We start from the raw sequence: 17,981 nt of genomic DNA on the forward strand, positions 1-17,981 counted from the left end.
GGTGGTTGCTAAGGTAAAGTTCTGGGTGGTTACTAAGGTAATGCTAAACAGTTGCCAGGGTGTTCTAGTGGTTACTATGGTAATGCTTCACAGTTGCCAGGGTGTTCTGGGTGGTTATTAAGGTAATGCTAAATAGTTGCCAGGGTGTTCTGGGTGGTTACTAAGGTGATGCTTCACAGTTGCCAGGGTGTTCTGGGTGGTTGCTAAGGTAAAGTTCTGGGTGGTTACTAAGGTAATGCTAAACAGTTCCCAGGGTGTTCTGGGTGGTTGCTAAGGAAAATTCTGGGTGGTTACTAAGGTAATGCTACGCAGTTGCCAGGGTGTTATGGGTGGTTGCTATGGTAATAATACACAGTTGCCAGGGTGTTCTGCTGGTTGCTAAGGTAAAGTTCTGGGTGGTTACTAAGGTAATGCTAAACAGTTGCCAGGGTGTTCTAGTGGTTACTATGGTAATGCTTCACAGTTGCCAGGGTGTTCTGGGTGGTTGCTAAGGTAATGCTAAATAGTTGCCAGGGTGTTCTGGGTGGTTACTAAGGTGATTCTCCACAGTTGCCAGTGTGTTCTGGGTGGTTGCTAAAGTAAAGTTCTGGGTGGTTACTAAAGTAATGCTAAACAGTTCCCAGGGTGTTCTGGGTGGTTGCTAAGGAAAATTCTGGGTGGTTACAAAGGTAATGCTACACAGTTGCCAGGGTGTTCTGGGTGGTTGCTATGGTAATAATACACAGTTGCCAGGTGTTCTGCTGGTTGCTAAGGTAATGCAACACAGTTACTACTAGGGTGTTCCATGTGGTTGCTATGGTAATTCTATACAGTTGCTAGGGTATGCTGGGTGGTTGCTGGGATGTTCATGTCCTAGCCAGAAATCTTTAAAGATATATTACATTTTAAAATACATTCAAATAGAAATGGTTTAAATGGTAATGATATTCCACAATATAAATGTTTTAACTGAATTCTTGATCAAATAAATGCAGCCATAATGAGCAGAAGAAACTCTATTCAAAAACATGCACAAATCTGATCAACCCCAAACTTTTTAATTTGTGATTTCTTTCATAAACCATATCCGTGCACGTGTTCAGTTCCCGCTCGGTGTGATGAGGTTATACTCGGCCTGCAGCACCAGGACACTGTTCTGCCGTATTTTCCGCACCTGCACCAGATCTCCGCACTCCTGCACATGCATGATGCCTCTGTCGTCATGGCTACGGTCGTTCAGCGACACGGCTGTTCGTTTGCGACAGTGTTTCCTCTGCAGGTACCGGAGCCCCACAGCGATGGCCATGCCGAGCGCAGCTGAGAGACCCAGAAGCAGACCCAGCTCAGGTGCACTCTGCCTGGGCACGTGCTCCGGCCTCTTCATGCCTCTCTCCGGGACTCCAGACGGGGCTTTGGCCTGTTTTGGGCGACTGAGAACATCTCCAAACAGATCAAATGGGTGTTTTTTGTGCTGGGTCAGGGAGATGGCACGCTCTGTGGGCTCCCGGGATGAGAAGAAGTCGGCTTGTCGTAGAGCCGGTGAGGGTTTGGGATGGAGGGATGCATCGAAGGACTGTGTGCTATGAGTGTGTGATGGAGGTGTGTAGGTGTGTGTGTGTTGCATTGTCATCTGAAGTGAAGCATGAGTCTGTAACAGTGGATTTGGTACGGTGTGTGTGTTGTTAGCAGAGGTTTGGTGTGTGTTATTTGGTGTTGGTGTGTTAAGTGTTGAGATGCTCTGAGATGAAGATGTGTTTGGGGAAGTCTGTGTAGACGAGGACAGAGGTGTTTTAGTGGCATTTGATGATTGTGTGATTGTTTGTGTGTTAAAAGATGGAGTTTGTGTGTTAGGAGTTGAGTGTGTGTTTGTGTTGTGTGTTGAGTGTGTGTTAATGTGTAAGTTATGTGATGCATTTAACGATTGTGTGTTAGTGTGTGTGTTAAAAGTTGGGGTTGTGTATGTGTTGTGTGTTGACTGCGTGTTGGTGTGTGCTTTTAACGATTGTGTGTTGGTGTGTGTGTTATGTGGTACAGATGTGATTGTGTGTGTGTTGTGTGATGAGTGTGTGTTGGCGTGTGTGTTAGTGTGTGTAGATGTGATTATGTGTGTGTTATGTGCTGCATGAGTGTTGGTGTCCATGTTATGTTGTGCATAATTCTTAGTGTGTGTAGATGTGATTATGTGTGTGTTGTGTGTTGAGTGTGTGTTGGCGTTTGTGTTAACATGTGTAGATGGGGTCGTGTGTGTGTTGTGTGATGAGTGTGTGTTGGTGTGTGTGTTAGTGTGTGTAGATGTGATTGTGTGTGTGTTGTGTGTTGAGTATGTGTAGGCGTGTGTAGATGTGTTAGTGTGTGCAGACAGGGATGTGTGTTTGTCTGTTTTTTCCAGTAAAGAGGCTGAACAAAAAAACAACAACAAAGCATTGAATATTATCTAAACGTAAGAATTTCCTGAGCCAAATATGATTTAATGATTTGATGCATTTAAGCAAATTTAAGTGTTGCTAAAATGTGTGGAACTCACCACCACGATGATGGTTGCTTACGGTTCAGAGTGGTTTGTTGCTCTGTGGTTTCTATCGTTATTCTGGGTTGTTTTTAACTTGCTACACTGTTCTGAGGGGTTGCTAGGTTCTTTCTAACCCAAGTCAAATTCAGGTCCATTCATTATGTTTGTGTATATTGCGTGTGCGTGTGCTGGTCTTAATCACCTGTCCTGCTTGCCATTGGTTGTCCTGTAACGCTGTCAGTGTTCTGTGAACTACGTGTCCCATCATGCACCACTGCCGATTTGATTCGAGACCAGTACACAAAATAGGACTGAACCAGTGTGATGCTGCAAAGAGAAAGAGAATAAAAATGTCACATTTGTGACCCTGTAGCACAAAAGTAAAACACAGGTATATTTGTAGCAATAGACAAACATACATTTTACAGGGCAAAATTATTCATTTTTCTTTTATGCCAAAAATCATTAGGATATTAAGTAAAGATCGTGTTCCATGAAGATATTTAGGACATTTCCTACTGTAAATATATCAAAACCTAATTTTTGATTTTTAATATGCATTGCTAAGAACTTCATTTGGACAACTTTTAAGGTGATTTCTCAATATTAAATTTTTTTTGCACTCTCAGATTCCAGATTTGTTGTTGTATAGTTGTATCACTGCCAAATATTGTCCGATCCTAATAAACCATACAGTACATCAATTTCAAAAATTGACCCTTATGAGTGGTTTCGTGCTCCAGGGTCACATTTGAGTGTTGTCTTCATGTATGCAACTTACATGCAACTTACATCAATACTATCAATACAATCTATGCTGGTCTAGACTGGATTACTGAGGCCTAATAACACAGCCCTGTTTTTTTTATAGCAAGTTCTTTTTATTTTATAACATAATCTGTTTTTGTTCTGGTTAAGCTAGTTGAATTACAGCGTAGCTGGTGTTTTTCTCACTAAAAGCGCAGGTCTCCGCTGGGGTGTGTCGGGGCTCTCCAGCTGAAGGACAGGTTCCTCTTGAGCATCTTGTCCGAGTGTGTGACGGTGTCGTCTGGACTGAGGCAGGACAGCGTGTGTGTGCTCGGAGGGTGGAGCGTGAACTCACCGCCGACCACACGGTCCTCCACAACAGAGCGAGCCTGCAGCAGAAACCCCATAAACGCCCGGGAACTCTGGACCGTTACTGAGCAGAACAACACACAAGCTATCAGTCAGTTACACAGACAGATAGACAGACAGATAGCATATAGGCCCATTTCTGCAAATGAATAAAAAACAAACAAGGGTTTTTTTTGAGCAAATGTTTATCTTACAATTCTGATGTTTTTCTTGCAAATGGAAATTTTAATCTCGCATATGGTGCTTTTTTCTCAGAATTGCATAAAAAACAAGCAATTGCAATTTATAAACTTAGAATTGCGGGATATGAACTTGCAATTTTGAAAGTTAAAGTCAGAATTGCAATATATAATTGTAAGAAATTAGGTTTGATTTTTTCTCAGAATTGGACTTTATAACTCACAATTGGGAGTTTATATCTCACAATTCTCACAATAACCTTGCGATGAACTTGCAATTCTCAGTTTTCTCACAAGTGCAAGTTTATTTCTCGCAGTTCTGACTTTTCTTCCCCCCAGAATTGAGATATAAACTTGCAATTGTTATAAAGTCGAATTCTGAGGAAAAAAGGACAGTTTTCTTACGATTGCAATTTCTTACAATTATATCCTGCACTTCTGTCTATGTAACTTGCAATTTTGAGGTTATATCACACAATTCTGAGAATTTTTATTTATGTAGAATTGTGAGAAGTACACTATGAATTTTAAGAAGAAATAAACAGAATTGTAAGATAAATGTCACAAATAACATTTATTATTATTATTATTATTATTATTTACAACAATATACCAATGGGAGTTAGAACATATCACATATCAATTCAGCTTTATAGGTGTGTGTTACCTGTGAGTGTGTGTTGTGGCAGGTACACTGATCGGCTGGTGCGTACGCTGACGGTGGGGTGTGTGTGTGTGTGTTGTGGGAAGGAGCTGATGTGACCGGGTTTCATGTTCACACATGATGAGACGCTCGCCCCACGAGAGAAACACACTCCACGGGCGGGAAACACACACAGAAACACACATGCAGCCCACACTGCCTTCATCAGCATCATCTTCTTCTTCATCATCATCATCATTTCTGCTAAGAACATGAGTGTTTGACTGCTATTAGATGTATATACAACTTTGTTTTTGCTATTTTAAATTCCTATCTAATTTTTTTACATTGCACATATTTGTGTTAATGTTAAAAAATATGAATTTGTTCCAAAACAATTAATATTAATGCATTTGGCAGATATTGTTATTAAAAGCGATTTACATTGCATTCAAAGTCACACAGTTCAGAAATTCCATGTGAATCAAAGCCTCTGCATTTTATTATTATTATTATTATTTCTTCATTACTATTTTATTAAATTTTATTTATACATTTTATTATTTTATTATTTTAATTAACTATTGTAATTAACTATTTTTTATCATATATTTATTTTTTAAATGTATATATCAGAATATTCTATTCTAGATTCAGACAGAAAGAAATGGTTAAATATAACAGTATGACTTTCATTAAAACCAATAAAATATAAAACAAATATCATATTAGAGGCTTGTTAAGAGATTTAAAGTCATGATTCATTCAGTCAGTCCATAAGCATGAAATATTTAAAGGTAGAACATTATATTATATATATATATATATATTTGAGATATTCCAGCTGTTAGTTGGTTTAGTAAAAATAAGGTGTTTACCAAAAATACAATACATTTAAAAAACACATTTATATATATTTATATATTAACTAATTTATATGGTTAAATATGAATTACATTCACATGATGTATTCAGGTGATCAGTGATATAAAGTAAATGCATACTTACATTAAAGAAGCTTCTGTCCTGCAGGTCAGTGAAACAAACAACTGAGGAGTTTCTCATCTCTTTCTCTCTCTCTCTCTCTCTCTCTCTCTCTCTCTCTCTCTCACACACACACACACTCACACTGCCCACCCCTTCCAATTCTTTTCTTTTCTAATCCTGCCTTTCTTTAATCCTGATGTCTTTTATTCTCTCTATCTCTGGACCAGGATGTGCAACAGCTGCTGATCCAGGAACCACCACATCCTCCTCCTGCTCCACACACACACACACACACACACACACACACAGGGCATCCCCATCTCATGAACTCCAATAAAAACGGAGTTCAGCCAGTGAAACTTCATTCTCAGATTGTTGCTACAGACATATTATCTCTTAACAGAAATCTGCAGAAACATATAAAACACTATTAACACAATATTATTCAAATATACATCATGATTTTATTAATTATTTGCATGCATGGTGTGTGTTCCTAACCTGTTCTGTTGCTCTTCTCAGGCAGTGCATGTGAACACAAGGCCTGCAATCAGAGTAACAAGGCTTACATTAACACTAATACTATTATATGAATGCAATTTAATGCCCAGATTATTATTGCTCACCTGGGCATATGTGCTCCGACGTCTGGATATGAAATGATGATTTGTGAATCATTATTCAGATCAGAACTTTGAAAAATCTATTTTCTTTCTTTCTTTCTTTCTATCGCACAGAACAAAGCATCAAACCATCAAGGCAGTACATTTATATAAAAAACAAAGAAGAAAGAAAGAAAGTTTATACATACAAATGACTTAAGAATAGTTTTAGGGTAAATGTGTAGTAAACACTATAGTAATTAAGTTTTTTTTTTAACATGACAAATTTAATAAGTGTTGTGACGTTAACAAAAAAGTAATATATTTACATCTTAAGAGGACACATAGGATGAATATAGAGACTGCTTTAGGATTCTCAGAGCTTTGGATAGTGTATCTTGACAATTTTTTTAAGTTTTAGAGCCAATAGGTGAGCCAGTAAATAAAAAATTATATATATACATATATATATTTATATATATTATTATTATTATACACAAAATAGTCTACTTTAACTTCTTTCATGTAAATGAATAAACTTAAATAAATAAGCATTTATTTATTTGTTTGTTTTCTTGATTTCTTACCACTTTCTCTTTCAGTTCTGCTCCTGTGCTTATAGATGCAGCATGGGGCGTGTAGTTTCACTTTCTTTTTCGCCTACATCTCCCAGCGTTTGCTCGGTCAATTGTGTCCCAATGCCTTTAGAAAACTACACATTTATCTGATTTGCGTCCTGGTGGTAACTTGAAGGAAATAGTGCAGCATTGGACGCGTGTGTTGCTGGAAACAACTGCAGCTCCGACTTTCCTTTCCACTGAAACAAAAGCGAATCCAGTCCCTCGGGAGCCTTCACGAGAGACTGGAGAGCAGAGATGGTAAAGAAACTCTGTGTGCAGATATAGTGTGATTTCTACCGGGATTGTGTCGTTGGGAGCGGATCATCATGGAGCTCCGGGAGTCTCCGGCGGACGCGCAGCAGCAGCTGGCCGCTGACGGGACACACGAGAGCCGCATGGACGAGTACCTGCGCTCGCTGGGCTTATACCGCAAAAAGATCGCCAAGGACGGGTCGTGTCTGTTCAGGGCCGTGGCAGAACAGGTCAGGACTGATCCTGGTCTTCATAATCACGCTTTCAATGTTTATAAACAGAAACACAACGTTACTTAAACACATCTATTAAAACTTCCTTAACCGCCTTCTTCGTGTCGCATCGTGTGATTAACGTTACGTTAAATCAAAAATGTCAATCACCGCGATAAAACTTATTGTCCTGTTTTTCTCTCACTTGTGATTAACTGTGTCTGTTTGTAATCTTCTACGATTTGCCAAGATCACTTTTTAGTTTGTCTGATGCTAATTAGCTTTAGCATACTAGCAGCGTATGCTAGCGTATTTACTAACACAAAACACAATTATGATTTATTTAATCTGAACGAAGGACATATATAAACTGTAATCATTAAGTTTTTGGTAGGTTTTTATCGATTGTCGTGTTGATTTTTACTTCATTTCTGTGGGTAATATGAATTGTTAATATTATTGAAATATGTTCGTTTTATTAATATATTATACCGGAGATCAGTGTTTATATATATATATATATATATATATATATATATATATATATATATATATATATATATATATATATATATATATATATATATATATATATATAATTTTTTTTTTCATCATAAATTCATTCATATGTGTTGATCTGCAGTTTCAAGAGTCTTTTTTTTTTTTTTAGTTCTAGATAATCTGTTCGACTGATTTTGGATATGAATTAGAATTCAACTGTTGTAAATATATTTGAATGAATGTTAATGTTAATAATGACTTAAATCTCCCTCTCTCTTTTAATAATTATCTGTTTCTATTTATTTTTAACATTAGTGGGCTAGTATAGAGTTAACTGTTGCTGAATCATCACTCATGAAGTCTGCATTTAAAACTTGAATCCAGTTTTGATAAACTTGTTTTTCCAGATTATGACATCTGAATCATGGAGTGTAATGCATCTCATGACACGTATTATAATGTTTATTAATCATATCCTAGCACACAGACTGACAGGTGTGTGTTTGATTGACAGGTGCTGAACTGTCAGGCTCTACACACAGAAGTGCGTGCGGCCTGCGTGAATTATCTGAGACAGAACCGATCTAACTTTGAGCACGTGAGAGACTATATACTCATATTTTGACTACATGCATTCACATGCACGCAGATATGATGAGCGTATTAAAGTTTCTTTGTTTTTTCTCTGTGTGGTAGTTTATTGAAGGCAATTTTGAGAAATACCTGGAGAATTTACAGGATCCTCAGGTAAAAAAAATTATATTGTACATTCATGCAGACTCTCTCTTCCAACATGCTTTAGCTTGACAGATACAGAGGCATGTAAAAAGTTTAGGAACCCCTTGCAGAATCTGTGAAAATGTGAATAATTTTAACAAAATAAGAGAGATCATACTAAATGCATGTTATTTTTTATTTAGTACTGTCCTGAGTAAGATATTGTACATCAAAGATGTTTACATTTAGTCAAGACAAAACAATTGCTGAAATTAATAAAATAAACCCATTCAAAAGTTTGTGAACCCTTGGTTCTTAACACTGTGTGCTGTTACCTGATGATCCACGACTGTCTTTCTGTTTTGTGATGGTTGTGGATGAGTCCCTTGTTTGTTCTGAACAGTTAAACTGAGAACTGTTCTTCAGAAAAATCTTTAAGGTCAGCATCTTTGCAAATTTGAACCCTTTCCAGCAGTGACTGTATGATTTTGAGATCCACCGTTTCACACTGATGACAACTGAGGCACAACTATTTAAAAAAGGTTCAAACATTCACTGATGCCCCAGAATGAAACAAGATGCATTAAGAGCTGGGGGGTGAAAACTTTTGGAATTGGAAGATCGAGTTTAATTGTACTTACTTTGTGTTCCGGGAAACATACAAGTATCTTATGTTGCTTACGAAGGGCAGAGCTAATTGGAAAAAATTATATTTTTACAAAATAAGAAAAATTTGGCCATCTTCATCGTGTTCAAAAGTTTTCACCCCCAGCTCTTAATGCATCTTGTTTCCTTCTGGAGCATCAGTGAATGTGTGAATCTTTTTTAATAATTGTGTTGGAGTGCCTCAATTGTCCTCAGTGTGAAACGATGGATCTCAAAAACATACAGTCACTGTTGGAAAGGGTTCAAATATGCGAAAGAAGCTGGAAAACTGAAGAATCTGCAGGACCTTAAAGATTTTCCTGAAGAACAGTTCTCAGTTTAACTGTTCAGAACAAACAAGGGACTCATCCACAACCATCACAAAACAGAGACAGTCGTGGATCATCAGGTAACAGCACACAGTGTTAAGAACCAAGGGTTCACAAACTTTTGAATGGGTTTATTTTAATAATTCCAGCAATTTTTGTTGTGTTGTAGACTAAATGTAAACATCTTTTATGTACAATATCTAACTCAGGACAGTATTAAAAAAATAACATGCATTTAGTATGATCTCTTTTTTTTTTTTTTTTTTTGTTAAAATTATTCACATTTTCACAGATTCTGCAAGGGGTTCCCAAACTTTCGCATGCCACTGTAAACTTTAGTTCTGAATTGGTTGTGATAGCACACAGATTTAATATCAAAATGTAAATATTTTAAACACTTTCTGTTTTTCTCTCTTATGCTCCTCCGTCTGTTTAGAGCTGGGTTGGACAGGTGGAGATCACAGCTTTGGCTGAGCTCTATAAGTGAGAATATTACATTCTTTAAATCTATTTTAGCTGCGTATTTTGAGATATGAACTGTGATGAAGTTTGCTGTCTTTAGTGTCTATTACACTTCGTTCACTCGGACAGTGATTTTATGGCAGGCCTTCATGAAGAAGCTTTATTGATTTTTGAAAAGCTGTGGTCAGTTGTGCATTATGTTCACTTACATAAATTTGATCACTAATGGGATTCATTGGCAGTAAAAAAAAAGAAAAACCCGTCTCATTCCGATTTGTCATGCAATCAGTTTTCTTGTTCTTATAAATGACGATCCTGAGGGGAAAGTGATTACATTGCAAATTGTGAAATGCAAATACATCATATCGTCAACAAGATTATCAATGCATGAACCAATCTTTTTTATTTCGTCATCTCTCAATCTTAATTGGATTGCATTATATGTTTGGATCATTTAAATCTGATTTTATTAAGACGTATATTATTAGAGATATATAGTGACGAGTGATATTGTTCAGTTTGGGCATCTGAATAAAACGTATTTTTTACGTCGTAAAATAATAAGTCGAATAAGTCGTTTTTTTTCACCATATTCTCACTATATAAGACTACATGAGAAATAAAACCATGGCTTCATTTGGTAAAGTGTGTTTTTATGTTACCAGTTTGTTACCATTTTTTATAGATTGTGTAATAATTCTTTCTTCCAGGCATGATTTTGTTATTTTCCAGGAGCCTGACCAGTCCCCTGTTAGCATCACAGAGTATGGCTTCACTAAAAAGGTGAACTTTCATGCAAGATTTTTAGTCTTTAGATTTTAAAATGTAAATCAATTCATTTTCATAACACTCTTTCTCTGCCAGGTGCGACTGTGTTTTCTCAATGGAAACCATTATGACAGTGTTTACCCACAATCTTTTGAGAAAAGTGCTGCTGTGTGTCAATGTGAGCGTTTCTCCATGATTTAACCATATAATGCAGCTTTATGCTTTCAGAATTACATTAAACTGTCTCTCCATCTCTAGCGATCCTGTATGAGCTGCTGTATGATCGAGTGTGTGGCGTTGAACGCAGTGCTTTAGGTTCGTGTATGAGAGGAGGGAAAGGACGAGAGAAACTGGATTCGGAGGAATGTAAGAGCAGTGAAGAGTCTGGCTTGGAAGAAGATGAGTTCTGGTATGGATTTGCATGTTTGCACGAGACATTTTCTCTTATAGTATCATTAGTGCAATATTATATAATGTTTTATGATCTAGTCGATCCCGTTGGATGAAATCAAATCCTGCTTTGATTAAAGAAATAGTAAAATATAAAGAATTTGCTGGAAATGTGCTCACTCTCAGGCCATCCAAGATGTAGATGAGTTTGTTTCTTCATCAGGTTTGGAGAAATGCTGCATTACATCACTTAGTCACCAATGGATGTGAATGGGTGCCGTCAGAATAAGAGTCCAAACAGCTGCTAAAAACATCACAATAATTCACAAGTGATCCACACCACTCCAGTCCACCAGTAAACATCTTCTGAAGATAAAAGAAACAAATCCATCAAGATGTTTTAATTTTAAACCATCACTTCTGGCCAAAATATGAGTCTATAATCCATAATAACTAGTAAAAAGTCCATCTCCTGTTGTCTCTCGCATCAAAATCCAGCCACATATTTGTTCAGAGCGTTTTTTGCCTGTAAACAGTGTTTGATCAGTGCAGATTTCTCTCCTGATTCAGACTAAATGTTTGTTTTTTGTTTTTTACTGGAAAACGCAATATTATGGATATTTTACTAAGAACCAACATTTGGAAGTTACAGTATAAACATCTTAACGGTGGATTTGTTTGTTACAAACCCACAGCTTTCGGCTTCTCAAGATGTTAATTGATGGATTGGTGTGGATTATTGTGATGTTTTTATCAGGATTCTCATTCTGACGGCACCCATTCACTGCAGAGGATCCATTGGTGAGCAAGTGATGTCATGCTAAATTTCTCCAAATCTGTACAGAAATGGTACATTTTCAGTAAATTGTCAGTACTATTCCTTTTGAATTCTGCTATGTATGACTTGAATGTAACTCAATATTTTGGTCTTTCCAGGTCGAGTGAAGCCAGAGAAAAGCCTTCCAATGGGAAGAACGTCAGACCGCCGCAGAGGGTGGTTTTCTCTCTTTATTTAATTATCTCTTTCTTAAAGATTGAAATCACTTCGTTTCTGTATTTTTGATTAAACTCTTGATATATTGTGGTAACAAAACTATCTCTGCACTTCAGGGTCGTGGGAGGGGCCAATCTCGAGGAAGGGGGCGTGGTCATCTCTCCACTAAGGTGCAGAGGTCCTTAAACCCCGCCCTCTACAGGAACGTGGAATATGACGTGTGGCTCCGTTCTAAACGACGTACTTCATCTCCTTTTTTGTTACTGTTTGGAAATGTAGTTCATATTTTGTTTGAAAAATATATTTTAATAACTATGTGTGTATTTAGTTCAGCAGCAGCGGGATTTCTGCATGGCCGCAGGAATGCAGTATTCTGTCGGAGATAAGTGCAAGGTAAGCAGTAGGTGATGACATTTGTACATTTTTAAGAACTTGAAGACTTGATTAAAAAGTTGCATTTGATTAATACAGGTACAATACCGTAAAAAATTGGGATCTTTCAACCACAAACAGTATTTTACAACCACAAACAGTATTTTGAACAGTATTTTACTATTTATTGACATTTTTCATTTACTTTTTTCATGAATTTGACCCTTACAATTTTGTGCTAATTGTTTATTTTTTTTATTACTGGATATTTTTGTTCAGTTAGAGCTACTGAAAATACTATCCAAATGAAATGTATTATTTATTATGTGTATTGATTTTGTTCTCTTGTTGATCTTTCTCAGGTGCAGCTGAATAATCACTATTATAATGCTTACGTACAGGAAGTCAGTCCTGAAAATGGCCCAGTCACTGTGTTTATTGGGGAACTCAACAAGCAGTATGTGTTTTAATGATTTTATGCATATGTGTAGATGTTTTCATAGACTCTACCGACTACTGTTTTGGAAAAAGCGGTATGCAGTATGTATACTGCGATTTGCATGTTAACTTTCTGTATGCAGGGAATGTCAGTATGGCCTAATGCATTCATTTAACATATTAAAATATGCAGTATGTAATTGATAATACATTTAAAACTCTTGCTTGTGTGTTTAGAGAAACTGTGCCATTGTTGAGTTTGCGTCTTCCATCTGAAGAGACTCAGTCATGGCAGCCAGTGGCAGAAAAGAGTAAAATACATGGTGCACCAAACAACAACACTCAGACATCCTCTGGTATGTTCTTTCCGAATCATACACCCATTCGGCTGATGTAAACTCGCACATGCTCAGTGTTCACATCTGATTCTCTATGCAGAATGGGAAAGCAGAGGAAGTCGGAGGTCAAACAAAGCGCCGTCTCAGTCGGCACCCAGCAGCCGTGTGCATAAGCAACACTCCTGGCCTCCGCAGGCCACCCCGGATGACACAAAAAACAAGTTCAGACGGTCCGATCAGCACAACAGTCCTGTGTGTGTGCTTCCGGAGGAGAAAGAGGAAAGCGTTATTTTGGAGCTTCTGCACAAAGACGAGCACAACTTCCCCTTACTGGGAACAAGCTCCCAAACGGTGATGCCATTTATACTCGAAAAGTGCACAAGTACTTCACTTTTAATAACAGAGATACAAATGCATGTTTCTTTTGAATTCAGGCCACTGCTAGTGAAGTCATAAAGAAAGGAGGGGAAAAGAGAGCCTCCCGGAAGAAGGCCCAAAAGGAGCATGTCTCTGAGACAGGTGAGCGGTGGTGGAGCTCCGCCCCTTTATGTCTAGATTCAATAACATGGTAGGCTGGAGAAATTTTGAGTTTACGACTAACGTCAATTACCTTGACTGGTTTGCGTTTTTATAATGTATACTTAATACTTAATGGCCATTTTCCACCAAATTATGAACAATGCCTTTTTGTGAACAGTTTATCTAATGACATTTTCATTCATGTATAATCATCCTGAAGTTTTGGCTTTCAGAAACACCCCAGAGGCCTGTACAGAGACAGAAGATTGCCAATGAAGAAAAACATGGGGTGAGTTACACATTCATTTAGATGGAGAACAGTCAACTAAACCGATTCAGACTTGTCTTTATTTAAATTGTAGACCAGAGGCGTCTAATCCTGTTGCTGAAGGGCAACACTTTATCCAAGTGCATGGAAATATTTCAGTGTTTCTCAATTCTGGACCTCTAGATCCACTTTCTTGTAGAGTTTAGCTTCAGCCCAAACCTAATCAAATACACCTGAACCAGCTAATCAAGTTCTTCAGGTTTACTGGAAAGGTACAGGCAGGTGAGTTCGATCAAGGTTGGGGCTAAACTCTGCAGGAAAGTGTGAGAAAGTTGAGAACTCATGCAATGTATCTTATCCCTTCCATGTTAATATAATTCAGGGTTCCTCAAATCTTGTCCTGGAGGGCCAATGCGCTCCAGAGTTTAGCTCCAACCCTAATCAAACTCCGCAACCATGAAGACGTTGAATAGCATGCTCAAGTGTGTTTGATTAGGGTTTAAACTCCGTTCTGCAGGAAAGTGGATCTTGTGGGCCAGATTTAACGATCCCTCATCTAAGTTGTGTTGAACTTACCAGCGATTGGTTTAAACTCTATTCTAGATAAAGGTTTCTGAGGAGCCACGGCAGAAACCTTCAACAATAAAAGAGCAAGTACAGGAGAAACCCACCCCTGCCTCTCCTTCTCCACCTAATGCTGTTATAGTCTCATCTGACCCCAAAACAGCCACATCTCAATCTGAATCTGTTAAAGTCCCCGCTCCTAATCAGTCTGCTCCCGGGGCAATTAAAAAGACCCCTGTCCCACCCAAAACTACCCCTGCTCGAAGCCCAGACAACAGTCAATTTGCCCCTGTGTCCACTTCAGCCCCTTCACAGTCCATCTCTGTGGCAGGAGCAGCCTCTGATAGCACTCCTGCTAGTATTCAATCTATGCCTGCTCCAAAATTTACCCAACCCTTATCACAAGCTATCACAGTGCCTACCCTAGTGATCCCAACGCCTGATCTTAATTCCCAGCCTACACAAACAACATCTCAAATCACCCCTGTGGAAGTAGCTCCTGCTATCCCAACTCAAACTACTCTGGCCCCTTCTGGCTTAGTCCCATGTGCCTCTGTAGAACCAGCCCTGTCCATTCAAAGTGTCCCACTATCTTCTATATCCGCTCCACCATGTAAACCGGCCTCTGCAATACCTGTTTCTGCCCCAGTTTTGGTTTCTGTCCCAGCTTTGGTTCCTGCCCCTATATTAGATGCCCCAGATCAGACTTCTACCACCCTTCCCATTGATGAAAGCAGTGGTCCACCAATTGCCCATAAGTCTGTAGACCCTCATACGACTGTGACACCAGTCCTTCTTCCCCATGCTTCTCCTTCCTCTGGTCCTGCCCTAGCTCCACCTCCAGATTTCCCTCAGTCTTCACTCAATGAATCAATTCCACAACCCTGTGAAACATCAGCCATGCCTGCCTCTAGTAAGTTTTATCCTAATTCAGTATTGATTTGAAATGCATCTTATTTCAGAAGTAAAATGTTGACATTTTAGTAGACTCAGCCGAACAAAACTCCATGAGTTCTCACAGAACATCTCTTGTCCATCAGGTGTAGCACCTGCTCCTGACCCCCCATCCCAACCCCAACAACTCCCCTATCCTCATGTCCAATGGTCTCAGCTCCTTCAGGACCCAGTTTATCCAGGATTCCCCAAGAACGAGAAGGGAGAGGTGGAACCTCTGCCCCCCTATTCCTTCTCCCCAAAAGGAGAAGACCTTCCGCAAGGTAACAAAGACCCTTGTGATCCATTTCAATAATATAAACTTTCCCTTCTACCTCAACATTGTTGATTCAAGCAGTCAAATGTTAAGACTTTTAAGTAAATTGTACTTGAGCTTTTTGTTGTCTTTGTTGCTGTGTTTCAACACTTATGAGTTGACATGTAAGATACACTCTCAAATATAGCCCATTATTTAAGTCTATTTAGTCTGTCTTCATCATAATGATATCAATCTTTGAAACGTGTTCCGTATTATTTCAGATATAAATGTCCTCAGGTTCTTCTTCAACCTCGGTGTCAAGGTACATGGTTTGAGAACTCTTCTTTGCATTTATTGCTTTATTAAAGACCACCACTGTTTATGGAATTACATAGTACTCCCAATTTTTGTTCAGGCGTACTCTCAGCCGATGTTTCCTCCCATCGTATATCTGGGTGCACTTAACCAAGCCTATCAGATGCACCTTAGAGGTCCTCCTCCTTCTTCTGACTCTCCTGCTAACCCCACTGTGACTCCATGGCAACCAGAAAACCCTTCTCCTCCTCAAAATGTAAGCTCCATCCCTGACACCTCATTGGACAGCCATGCTCCCGTTGCACCTGTAACATCTGGAAGCGTTCCTGTTGGTCCCATAGGGTTTGGAGGGTACAATGACCATCCTGTATCCATTCCAATGCCACTGCCACCAAGGCCACCAATGTCCTGGCCAGCTTCCTCTGGTCTAAGTAGCTATGCTGGGTCGTACCCAGCTAGCCCTCCAGTGCACTTTTCCACACCACCCTATCCACCCCCTGGGAATCAGATGTATCCTCCGTCTTCTGTTGGATACCACCATATGCCACTTCCAATGCCTCTTGAGTCCTTAAACCATGGCCCTCATGGTCGGATGGATGTCTTGCCATTTGTTCCTCCATCACTGGACAGAGGGAATGGCCAGAGGTCTCTAAACCCCCAGTTTGGGTCCTTGCAGAAGACCGCTGGCTTTCCTGGAGGCCAACCTCAATTGAGTGCTGGTGATTTCAAGCCTGTAGATATTCCCATTTCAGTTCCCACAATGGAACCTCCACACTATAGTGGACTTTGTTCTGTTTTACAACCTTTTCCAAATGGCCCCCTGCATGGAGACATGGTAGGCTTGACCCCTTTAACCAATGGGAACTTAGGAAAACAAGGGGGAGTCTTCCCACAGAGTCTTCATGCTGGTCCTATCGCAGAAGACCCTTCTCGCTCCATTCACCCATATTCTCCTGATGATAAGTGGCCAGTGGAAGAGATCGAGCTTCCCAATGTGGATCTTAGAGTAACTCAGTCCTTCTACAGCCAGTCCTACAGGGGTGGAGGAAGACGTGGCCAAGATGACAGAGGAGGATATCGAGGCAGGGGCTACCGAGGCCAGAAAAATTATTCTGGCCGTGGAAGACAAGATGAACAGTCGTCTTATAGACATTTTGGGAGACGAGGTGCAGGCCCAAGGGTAGGGGCACAGTTACCATACCCATGATGCTGAAATGCTGTATAAACACTAAGTTTTGGTTTACAATGATATCAGATACACAAAATCTGTTGTTTTCAGTTTGTGGGTGGGTTTTGGTAAATGGTGTTAATTAGGAATAAATCCAATGTTTTTAAGTTTTTTTTCTTTTTCTCCCCCCACATTCTTGATTAAAAGTAAAGCAACTGTTTCACCTGTCCCTATTTCGCTAAACCAAAGTGAAAATGTAAATGTGTTGTGTGTTTCCATTGGTAATAAAATCTAGTAAATGTTTTCTTGTTGCACTGCCCTTACAAGCACAGCAAAAGGGGATAAAAAAAAATGGTTTTATATTGATTTGAATGTATCATAGCTATGTGCACTTCCTGTAAACACTGAATTTTTATCTTTTAATGTGGGTATTTTTTTTAGACTGGTTCTCAGAAGACCGTCTCAAAAATCTGAATCTTCCTGAAAAACTTGTAAACCATTCATCTCGTGCTGCAATGTGAGCATAGTAGTTTCAGCATATCATTGGAGATGACCGGAAAAGTGCCAGGACAGTGCCTTTTTTTTGTATGTGGAAAATTTGGTTTTTGTTGAGTTTCTCTCTGCACCTTTATTGCACTCTTATCAACCTCCTCCACAGGGTTCTAGGGTGTCAGCTGAATGAATGTTAATGCCAAATGCCTGTAACAAATTACATTTCTGATCCAAAGATGTAGTTTTAACACCAAACGAATAAAAGCTTAAGAATGTCTTTCACCATTGTTGCCTTTCCATTTTTCAGTTGTATGCATTTATATAGTAAGCTTGACCAGACCAGTCTCTCTGCCTTATTTTAATTCGTCAAATATGGTCTTCAAAGGAAAACATACAAGTAGTTTCGACGC

At 39.0% G+C, this 17,981-nt stretch overlaps 2 protein-coding genes across 2 annotated transcripts; one reads left to right on the top strand and one right to left on the bottom strand.

The window, feature by feature from the left end:
• Window positions 1-924: 924 nt before the first annotated feature.
• On the bottom strand, window positions 925-4,862 carry LOC132118648 (reelin domain-containing protein 1-like). The gene is made up of 4 exons (XM_059528621.1): window positions 4,451-4,862; window positions 3,443-3,668; window positions 2,691-2,815; window positions 925-1,995 (listed from the first exon to the last, which is right to left on the bottom strand). The coding sequence occupies exons 1-4, from the start codon at window positions 4,698-4,700 to the stop codon at window positions 1,079-1,081; spliced, it is 1,518 nt and encodes a 505-aa protein (XP_059384604.1). The 5' UTR covers window positions 4,701-4,862; the 3' UTR covers window positions 925-1,078.
• Window positions 4,863-6,659: 1,797 nt separating this feature from the next.
• LOC132118553 (OTU domain-containing protein 4-like) lies at window positions 6,660-17,848 on the top strand. Its single transcript, XM_059528475.1, has 19 exons — window positions 6,660-7,117; window positions 8,115-8,198; window positions 8,297-8,347; window positions 9,728-9,774; window positions 10,464-10,536; window positions 10,618-10,699; window positions 10,780-10,930; window positions 11,848-11,905; window positions 12,022-12,145; window positions 12,234-12,298; window positions 12,640-12,734; window positions 12,953-13,071; window positions 13,154-13,404; window positions 13,488-13,572; window positions 13,806-13,861; window positions 14,444-15,317; window positions 15,445-15,621; window positions 15,878-15,918; window positions 16,012-17,848. Exons 1-19 carry the CDS (start codon window positions 6,962-6,964, stop codon window positions 17,116-17,118), a joined length of 3,696 nt encoding a protein of 1,231 aa, XP_059384458.1. The 5' UTR covers window positions 6,660-6,961; the 3' UTR covers window positions 17,119-17,848.
• The last annotated feature ends 133 nt before the right edge of the window (window positions 17,849-17,981 follow it).

Source organism: Carassius carassius, chromosome 37, assembly GCF_963082965.1.
Source record: "Carassius carassius chromosome 37, fCarCar2.1, whole genome shotgun sequence".
Lineage (NCBI taxonomy): Eukaryota > Metazoa > Chordata > Actinopteri > Cypriniformes > Cyprinidae > Carassius > Carassius carassius.